This window comes from Zonotrichia leucophrys, chromosome 1 (genome assembly GCF_028769735.1).
Source record: "Zonotrichia leucophrys gambelii isolate GWCS_2022_RI chromosome 1, RI_Zleu_2.0, whole genome shotgun sequence".
NCBI lineage: Eukaryota > Metazoa > Chordata > Aves > Passeriformes > Passerellidae > Zonotrichia > Zonotrichia leucophrys.
The window spans coordinates 87704926-87715601 of NC_088169.1; the positions used below are offsets into that span (position 1 = coordinate 87704926).

The following is a 10676-nucleotide window of genomic DNA, read 5'->3' on the forward strand; positions in this document are numbered from 1 at the left end:
TAGCCTTAAGCCCTGAAAAGGAGCACGGTGATGTGGAGAGAGAGGACCAAGAAAGGTGGCATATATTCACTTCTGTGCTCTTCTCACCCAGGTGCAGGGATGTAAAGCCTGGATTTGGTTTAGGCTTTTATCTAAGTGACTTGGAAGTCTGTGCTAGCTACCAGTGCCATAAGAGTAGGTGATGCCAGGACTGTAGGCAAAGACCCACAACAGGCAGGACTTCTTTACAAGAGTTATATTGACTCTCCCCAAAGTCCATCATACTTACACACGTGTCTATCCATTAATTCTTTTGTTGTATTAACCTGACCACTAGAGATGTCAAACCTTTAACTTTCTAAATCTCCCTGAGACTTCTCCTTCTTTGATATGTTCCCCCCCAGTCTGAGATTTGCTGATAAAAAGATAGTTTAAGGCAAAAGGTGACCCACTGATATTAGCAACTGTTTCACCTTTGAATTTCCTGAGAATCCATGGGACCATCTTGCCCAGGCCTGCTAATTCCATACATTTTGCACAATCAGTATTTTATTTTGGACAGATCCTTTGGTTTAGTCCTCCACAAAGCAGGGTTCTGGTGTGTGAATGTCACCAGTTTGTTCCATTGTGACAAATAATTATTTTAGCTTTGCTTTGATGTGCTTGTTCCCTCTGACTGCTTATTTTATACCCTGCTCTTCACCTGCCCTCACGGCAGGTTATCAAATATAAAGGGTTTGAGGAAGTTCTGACACTTTTGCTTTGTTATGGTTTTGCACTTACTGGAAGTCACACTCATTTAAATTTTCCTCATTTGGCTGCAAGGTCAGCTTGTTGAAAAATGCATATTGATAATCCCTTTGGGAAATAATTTTAGTCATGTCAGCTTCATTGTGCCTTTTGTCAAAACTTCTGAAGAGGGTCTAGGTATTTGGGTGGCCAATGTGATGTCCCTGTGTAACCTTCATGTCACTTGTGATGATTCACAGCCTTCAGCTCAATTCTCTCAGCTGCCCCCCTGTGTTCAAACTGGCTTGTAAGAAGTATGTCACTTTCCTGCAGCTTCCACCACAGCTGTGACAAATTAAAAAATGGGATTTCTTTTGGAATGTGTGGGGTCACAGCTTTAGGATTCCGGTCCTAGTCTTTGCTTATAAATTTGAATTTAACTCCTCAGGTTCAGCTGGATTTTCAAAGGAAGTGTAAGGCATGTGCAATGGCACAGTTTCCTCTGCTGACATGGACCTGCTTGCTAAATTGGGTGATGCTGCCTGTGGTGTGGAAGGCTTGCAGGTACCACCTTATTGAACTTCACTGACAGGCTGGGGAGAAAGAGCTTTAGTGCCTCTGCTGCCTTCTCTTTGGGTCAGGGACAAAGGGTGGCCATGGAGCTTGCAGAGCAACCAGGAGCTGGAGCACGAGTGAGGAGGGAAAGCAGGACTGGGAGAGTCCCAGAAAGGAGCTGGGGCTTGTGAGGCACTTGGGGGCTGAGAGCAGGGGGGCGCTTGGCAGTGTGGGGTAGGGCTGAGCTGAAAGATCTGTAGTGAAACACGGGTATTGTGGGAGGACAAGGGAGGGAGCAGAGCACAGGAAGAGGGGGAATGGAGTTACTGAGGAAGAGCATGAGAATGCAAGGAAGCAAAGCATGAGTTTGGGGAGGTTTTAAGCAAGATTTTTTTAAAATTATTTTTTCAGCACCACAACTAAATGCAGGGTCCAGCTGTTTCTATCTCCCACTCATTTACATGCCATCAATGTGTATGAAATTCAAAGGACAGTTTTCAGGAATATCATGTGATTGTTGTTACACCTTGGCTCAGCACTGCGTTCTGTGGAAGTATGATTCAGGGTTGAATTTTGATAACAAGCAACAACTCTGATGGCTGACAAAGAAGAATTGAGCTGTCTACTAATGTTTAAGTGCAGTCTAATGCAATCCAATAAAAAGAGCAGCTAGCGTCTGAATTTGCATTTGAAATGCGTCAGCTGTGTTTGGAGACATGTTTCAGTGGAAAAAGTGCATGAAGCTTCTCTGTAACTTCCTTCTCTGTCTGCTGGTCGGGTTTCCTGTTTCTTCACAGTGGAAATCTTGAAACCTTGCAAGGAAGTAAGCCTTTTTCCCATGAGACTGAGTCTGCTGCGGCTTGGTTGGGTGGGGACACGGGGAAGTATGCAGAGGATTGCTCTGAATTCTCAACAAGTATTTTGAGGGCTGAAGTAGATTTCAGCAGAGACTTAGGGAGGCTTAATTCCAGTGAGAGGGCCAAGACTGAAGACAGAGGATAGTGCTGGAAGGATGTTGGAAAGAGAAGCAGGCAGCATGCTTGCTTGAGGGACCAGGTTTCTCTCTGTAGCTGTTCTTATTCTTGTGTGAAAGTCACCCTTTTTTGCACACAATATCTAAAGGAGAAATAAAGTTAGCTCAGGACACAAGACACAAAAAGAATCCTTGGTAAAGACATCCAGTTACTGCCTCACTCTGCTTAGGGGCAGTTCTCCCTAAACTGTGTTCAGATTCCCTTTACCTTCTGTCACATTGTTCTTCTCTGTTGTCTGGTGCATGTTCTTTCTTCTACTGCCCTATCTCAGCTCCAGCTCTGCTCTGGTTACCCTCTGTGCTCTCTGGATGTGCTATGAGCATCTCATTCTGCTCTGCCTTAAGGCTAGCCAAACTAACCAGCTTCTTCCTTCTGGTTGTTTTGGAGACCTTGTTGTGGCTTTTTCCAGGCTTTTACAGGGGCTTATAGGAAAGATGGAGAGAAACCTTTTAATGGAACTGGTAGTGGTAGGATAAGGGGTCATAGGTTTAAACTGAAAAAGCCAGATCTAGATTACATATAAGGAAGAAATTCTTTACAATGAGGGTGCTGAGATGCTGAAACAGATTGCCCAGAGAAGTTGCAGATTCTCCTTAACTGAAAATGTTTAGGACCAGGTTGGAAGGGGCTTTGAGCAGCCTGATGTAGTGAAAGATGTCCTTGCCCATGGCAGGTGGGCTGCAGAAGACAGATAGTCTTTGAAGGTCCCTTACAGCACAGACCTTAGTCCTGTCTGCTGACTGAACCCTCCTCACCCTGCCTGACTTATTGGCATCTGTTCCCAGAAGTCTTTCTGATTTAGAATGTATCTCAGCAGCCATTTCTCTTGTCTCCTTTCAAGATCTGCTCCAGCTTCAAATCAGACTAAACACTGACATTTTGCTCAAGATAGTATCAGAGGTTTTTACCAGAAAGCAGTTAAAGGAGATAAATGACAGTGTTGGAAAAGTGGCAGAAAAAGGTAAACCATCCCTTTTCAGGCTCTGAAATGGAGCCTGAAGCAAGCACTGCTCTGAACTTTCACAGGGTATGAATCAGGTTTTAATAGAAAAGTTTTTGTGTGTACTCTTCCCAATAATCTCTCACACCATCAACATATGCTTTTTAAAATTCCACTTTGCTTGTTCTCCTCTCTGACTCCAGCCTGATCCTTCTGTTTCTTCACAGATATATCAACCTTCTGATTATTTTTATTGCTTTAAGGCTGCAACTCCCCAGTCTCACTTCTACAGGAACTTTTCCTAGTTTGAGATTTGTTCTAGTGCTAACTTCCAGCTGGGGCTGACTTTGAAGAGTGAGACATAGCTGTGACGTTTGATGTAGCAAATGCAACTTAACCACAAGGGGCAAATTGGGCAGAATGCATTTTGTTCTGGACTGCAGGTTAAACTGGGCTGGGACCTGTGATAGCTGCAAATGTGAGAGCAATGTTAGAATTACTAACAGACAAAGAAACACTTGAAAATATGAGGTAATAGTTAAGTAAGAAAGTTAAAAAGAGGAAAAAAACCTATAAATGTCTTGAAAAGGAAGCCAATCAGCTGACAATCTGATATGGGGAAGGAGTGCAACTTCCTTTTCAGTTGTTAGGTTCTCATTTTTCTTTTATGTCTCAAAACCTTCCATGGTGCCAGGGCTGATTTCCTGGGCTAAGAAACTGAAGATCTCTTTGGAGCATTTCTGAGCTCCCAGGAATTCTCGGGTTATCACCAGTGCTTCCTGTGTTCAGCACAGCCTTCTTTGATGGGTAGAGGGTGAATGAATGTATGGGAAAGGCTCAGTAACCTATTCCTGTCACTCTCTAGAAACAAGGAGCTAAAAGACCCACCTTTTACGTGGCAAAACTAAGGACAGGGTCACACTGTGATTAAATGGCATCAGAAATCACCTATGCTGAGGTGAAGTTCAAAAATGAATCGCCAGCTCCAGTGGTCAAAGGTAAGGAATGAATGGGTTATTTGGGAGAAAGGGAGCAGGGTGAAGAAGAGAGAATGAAGATTTTTCCTTCTGTGACTTTGGTTCCTACCTGATCTTGATGGATTGGTGAGAAAAAGGAGCTAAATGATCAGGAGACTGGAGGAGTTTTGAAATAAGAGTCTTGAGGAACGTCTCCAAGAGAAAAGGTAAATGGGAGTTGCAACATGAACAAAAATGACTACTGGGAGCACAAACAGTAGGTTTCAAATGAGCATTCATTAAGGAACCTGTTTGTGCTCCCTCAGTACCCTACATGTTATGTAGTCTTGAAAGAGTCAAATTTGGACCATGCTGAGTACCAACAGTAGAGACTGTGGTTTATTACAAACAGTCAGATCTGTCACAAAGGTGGAGGGGCTCCCAAAGCAGCAAATAAGCCCAAGTCCTGGCTGCTCTTGCCTCTGAGTGAGACTACAGATTGCTGCTTGTGGAGAGGGTAGGAGAATCAACATGCCTGCTTATAGTAGAGCAGTCAGTTGTACTCTGCAGCTTCATGAGAAGTGGTACTGCTGCAGAAACATAGCCCCATTGTCCATGGCTGATTGAGAAATGGTCCTTGGAGAACAGACCCAAAACTTAAATACTCTGAAATATACAGAAGAAGAATTATTTAAAATCTGGAGGGAGATCCAAATCTGTTATTGATGTCTGCCACTCCTGAAAAACATTTCACACACCAAACAAATTTTTTTTTTTCCTATTAAAAATTACAGTGGTAAAATTGTTCTTTTACTAGACTTCATGCAAATTTAAGGCATATTCTGGTTAATATCTACTCTGTAGTCATTATTCCACTAGCAGAAACCCTTAGAGATGTTCTGTATAAGACCTTCTGTATAAGGCTCACTGCTTCTGCCTGATATGTAGGACCCTACACAACAGCAGGTCCTAGGAAATGTATGTGTGCATACATCAATGAACAATATTTTTAAAAAATTAAATAAATAATTACTGCTGCCTAAGGATATATAATAGCTTGCCTATTTACAGCTTTATCTGTTTTACAATCCCAGACAGAGCAGGCATCAGCTCCAGGTTATTCCTTGCTTGCTCTGAGACATGAGTCATGGAAATAAATAGTGTACATAGTCCTGTCTGTCTTGAAAGCTCACTGTTTTCAGTGCACCAAGATTAGTTGGTTCTGGATGTAGTTAGCATTTCCACTGTGGTGAGGTGGGGGTGGTGGAAGTTCCCCATTGTGTTCCAAATTATTATTCCAAAGAACATCAAGTCTGTTGTGTGTGATCATGTCGGACGTGTTACAGAGCACAGACCAGCTGTGGAAAGCATTTTGCAGGGAGTTCAACCCCCCGAGTGTGCACAAGATTACTGCACTTCACTCGTGTTGCTGAGGTGCACAGCATGCAGTGCTGCCTGTGCCACCTGGGTGTGAGTGTGGGATGCTCAGGTCTGACTGGGCACAGGTTGAACAATGTCTGGATGTGATGCATATAAAAAAAATCAGTTGGACTGGCTAGAGCTATTTCTGAAGTGAGTGCTTTGACTCCAGATCTTGAGGGGGCTCCTTGTTTTCACTAAGGCAAAAGAAAGAAAAATGTTATTAGAAAAACATTATTTGACCAGGGAAACCTGGACCTGGTCTGTCCATATGTTTTCTCTCCAGATAATGAAAAATTATGTTTTTTTCCCTGCTGTAGCAGTCTCTCCCAAGCCTTTGGGAAGTAGTAGGAAGGCATCCACAAAGAGCAGGTTTCTTACAGTCTTGCTTACTAAGCATGTCTGGCAGGCACACTTGGCTGCTGACAGACCTGGGAGCTTCATGCTCAAACCATGACAACAATGAATGAAGGCTCTCTAAATCTTCTCTTTAATAGTAGTCTCTCCCAAAGCTTCTTTACTCCTGTCCTGCAGCAAGTGCTGCTGTCTCTTTTCCCTCTTATTTGCCCTGGCTTGTGTACCTGCAACAAGCTAGAACAATTCCCTACCTAGTGTTTGCTTCTCCTTCCCTGTGACCCACTCTCCTGCCTGCTCCCAAACCTCCTCAGTACTGGCAATATCCCTCTAGATAAAAGTGAGGTCCTGGCAAATCTTAGTCTGAGTCCTTTACTCAGGCTGCTGGGCACAGCCCTCTGTTCTCCCCAAATATCCAGCCTAGCACAATCTAGTTTTATTACAGCAAATCTTTGAATCCTGACTCGGAAAGCAGGGATGGAAGGAAAAATATATCTTTCAATCTTCCAATGATGATGTGCCATCATAGCCTTGCACATTTTTTGTCTCCCATCCTCTTTCAGATTACTTCTGCACAGAAAGTTCAAAAAGCTAATGGAACTGAAGGAGGTAGAAAAAGTTTTCTGGGAAGAAGTCAACATGAAATTTTCCCTTATGTCTTAAGCATCACGGTTTGAGCAACGTTGCATTTAGCAGCTTTGGACTCAATCTAGAAATACATTGTTTCACTGTAGTTTTTGAGGTCCTGTGAAGGGTTCACCCCCAAACACCAACAATTATCATTGTTTGCTGACTGGCTGGGCTGGGAACACACTCACTGAATTGGACTTTTCTCCAAAAACCACAGACATTCCCTGCTCTGTCCCAGTCTGTCATTCTCCTAAACCTTGTAATTTCCATGTCAGAATTTTTTTTTCTTTTGAGGAGCTCTCCCTTGAGTAGTACATCCTTGGTATGTGGACTGTGGACTGACAGACCCATAGTTGACTGTAGTGTTTTGTTTGGTGTGTTTCTGTCACTTTTAGGACCTCCTGAGACAAAGAAGCCTGAGCAACATCCCCAGAAATACCCACTCTGGCTGCCATGGTTGATCTCACTGCTGCTTCTCTTGGTGTGCATTGCCCTTGTTGTTGTCCTCCTTGGTAAGTATGTGCAAGGAGATTACAAGGGAGAAGTCTGGAGGGAGTGCTGGGAGAAAAGTTAGAGAAACCATGCTTCAAGATTGTCTGGGCTTTGTGTAAGGTCTCAAGTTTTCCTGCCCTCACTTTGTATATGTCTGCATACTGAGGAAGAGACTGTCCTCTATTGATCTCTGAGAAAATGAAAATTTCCACAGCTGCTACTTCCGTCAGCTGAACAAAACTACAAGTCAAATTTCTTCTCATCCTTTATCATTGGGTAGGGACAAGGTCACCTTTATTGGCAATGGGGGTGCTCAGCCAGGCATTGCCCATCTCCTCTGGGCCTTCCTCCATTACAGCAATTCACTCATCAGGCACTGGAGCCACGGGAATCTTCTGCTCATCAGTGACAATAGTTCTAAATTAAAAGATCAATGAAAATAGGCATCTGGATTGTTGAGCACACCCTGATCAGCTCCTAATCCATACTCCTGATGAGTGTCTGGGTTCCTAGGAAGTCCTTGGGATTGTGGCTGTGGCCTGTCACCAAGAGTGCATTATTCCCCACACAGTGGAGCCAGTAAGTCCTAGGGGTTTATGGTGCTGCACCCTGGTTTCAGGAGCTGCAGCTGTAAGTGATTCCCTTCACCTGCACTGGGTGTTGCTGATGGAACAGGCCCAGCTGAGGGTGGCTCCCCCAGGGGCCTGTTGCTGTGTAGCTGAGGAAGAGACAGAGGGTGACAAGGAGAGGCTGCTTTGTAGACTGGCAGCTGGGCTGGGGGTGTGCATGGCAGAGTGGCTGTGGCTGGGAGGGCTTCCTCCTGCCGTGTGTGTGGCATGTCCCCAGAGGGATGTGCTTCCAGGGGTGCCTCTGCTGTCTCACTTGGAAGGCACAGGGCTCTTTCTGGCTGGGAAGGAGCTGTGCCCCTGGGGTGGGCCAGGAGAGGTGACAGCTGGGAGCGTGCTTGCTGGGGAAATGGTGGAAGGAGAGTGCAGGGGCCAGAGATGCTGTGTGAGGAGCTGGGAGCAAGGGCTAATCCTGCTGCCTTTCCTGTCCCTTTGCAGTGCTTCCCTTCTGCCACAGCAGTGACCAGCCCTCAGCCCTGCAGCAGCAGGAGTTCTCTGAGCAGTTCTCGGAGTGGGAGTGCAGCTCAGCGGTGCCACAAGGCACAGGTCAGTATCCCAATGTCCCCTCTTGCTTGGGGCCAAGGGCCTCAAGGGGCTGTGCCAGGGCAGGTCAAAGCACATCCCCAGAGGAACTTTGGAGAGCCCTGAGATGCCCTTACAAGGATTACCCTGGCTTTGGGTACACAAGGCTCACTGGTCATACCCCAAAGCAATGGGAAGGAATGTCTGAACTATCCCTGTTTGTTCAAGCACTTTCTGTCAGGAAAAGTCACTGAGCAGGACATGAGCACTGTCCCTGGAAAACCTGGATGTCTGCAATCACCATCTCTTGTTGGTAGCCTGCATCTGTCTGTCCTCTCCCTGCACAGACCGAGGCTGGATGTGCTGCCCAAAGGGCTGGAGAAGGTTTCAAGGGAGCTGCTATTTCCTGTCCACTGATGAGATGAACTGTGCTGAGAGTGCACGGAACTGCACTGGGATGGGCTCCCAGCTGGTGGTGATCACCAGCAGTGCAGAGCAGGTGAGTGCACAGGGCCCCAGAGAGAGGGACCCAGCAGGCAGAGCCACAGTGCTGGGCCCTGGAGGGGACTCAGAGCCCTCCTTGTCCTGCAGGGGAGGGGGAAGGTCCTGTCTGCACCTCTGCAGCACCAGCCCCCTCTGCCACCAGCCCCACATCATGGGGATTCCTGATGCCTCTGTGTGCTCAGTCCTGCCACTCATGGACATTGTGCTCTCTCTGTCTGATTGCCAGGTATTCCTCACTGAGCATGGAACTCAGCCTGCGAAAATAATTAATTTCTACATTGGTCTGTTTGAGGTTGATGTCGACCAGTGGCAGTGGGTGGACAAGACTCCCTACAATGAGACAGCAGCGTGAGTATCTCTGGATGAAGAGTGTTTGGTGTGACTGCCGATATGGAAAGAAAGTAGGAGAGATCTGAGAGCTTCAGGTGATGCATGAGAGGGAGTTTTGACCTCACTGTCTTGGCAGAGAGTAAAGATGCAGAAGAAGAGAGCTTTGTGGTACACTCAGTTCACATGGCCCCATCTATGTTGGGTTTTGGTTATGAATTAACTACCTGTGACATGCAAATCATTGCTGTCAGCCTAGAAAAAGCTGCATTTTGCCATCAGCAAGAACCCTTAAGACTTGACAGGCCTTGCCTGCCCTACACAGCCCTTATGTGAGCAAAATGGCTGTGCTGAAATGCAGGGAAAGAGATGGGACAAAGGGAGAGAGCACCAGGACTGTCCCTGCTGTGCCTTCTTCTGGAGAACAAACTTTCCCTGGAGTCCAGCACGGGCCTCTGCTGGGAGTGAGGTGCATGGGGTGAGTGGTGGTGAGCAGTTGCCCCCAGCAGGAAGGACCAGGGCCCTGTTGTGCTGGAAGGCTGTAGGAAGGAGGCAGGTTTCCATGTGCCAGTGGTGCCAGTGGGATATGGAGTGGGAGGAAGGGCACTGCCTCAGCCCATGAATCAGCATTGGGAATTTGTGTCTCTTGCCTTCAAGTCTTGCATCCCACTGGGGCCTTTTCCTGCAGGGCCTTACAGTGGGCACTGGGGAGTAACAAGCCTGTCTGTGTCCCAGGTTCTGGCGAGTCGGGGAACCAAGTCCAGGCCATACTGAGAACTGCACTGTAATGCATTTGTCTAAAGGGAACTTCAACAACTGGAATGATGTCAAACCAGATACAAGGCACTATCGAATTTGTGAAGCTGCAGCAGTAACTGTGTGATGGAAATGCCCCTGACTTGAGTAAAGCTGGAAGATCAGCAGGGAGCTGGGAACAGCTCTGGCTGTGCTGGGAAGGGTGGGGAGCTCTGACACATCTTCACTGTGTGGGGTGGGACCACGTGTGTGGAAGTGAAATGAGCTTTGTCCAGCATCCCCAGTGCATGTGCTGGCTCAGGGAACACAGGGAGGCTCAGGCTCTTTGGAGCAGCTCCTGTGTTCTTGAGTCCTCTTCTCTCTGTGTGGTTCCAGCAGCCTCTGGCTGAAAAGAGATGAAGTTCTCCGGGAGGAAGACAGAAGAATGGAAGAGACATATCCCGGGATTCAATGTCCTCTGTCTCCTTGAGCAGAACTGTTTGCTTTTTGTTGAGTCACACAAAAAATATCCTCTAGCTGTACTGATTTTGCTGAACAAATTCTGAAATCTTAGACAAGAGAAAATACAATATCAGACAAATGAACAAATTCTCTGTACCCTGCCTCTGTATCTCTTTCTTCCTCCATATCTAAGCTGGAGAGGTAAAGTCCTAGAATCACAGAATGGTTTGAATTGTATGGAACCTTTAAGGATCAAGTTTTCAACCTCTGGGTCTTGAGCAGGGACTCCTTCCACTAGATCAAGTTGCTCAATGCCCCATGCAGCCTGGCCTTGAACACTTCCAGGGCTGGGCTATGCACAGCTTCTCTGGGAAACGTGTGCCAGTGCCTCACAACCCTTACAGAAAGAATT

At 46.4% G+C, this 10676-nt stretch overlaps 1 protein-coding gene across 1 annotated transcript; it reads left to right on the forward strand.

Moving 5' to 3' along the window:
* The first annotated feature begins 3878 nt into the window (after window positions 1-3878).
* On the forward strand, window positions 3879-10425 carry LOC135451596 (C-type lectin domain family 4 member A-like). The gene is made up of 6 exons (XM_064720966.1): window positions 3879-4235; window positions 6992-7108; window positions 8153-8260; window positions 8584-8735; window positions 8967-9088; window positions 9803-10425. Exons 1-6 carry the CDS (start codon window positions 4169-4171, stop codon window positions 9948-9950), a joined length of 714 nt encoding a protein of 237 aa, XP_064577036.1. The 5' UTR covers window positions 3879-4168; the 3' UTR covers window positions 9951-10425.
* The last annotated feature ends 251 nt before the right edge of the window (window positions 10426-10676 follow it).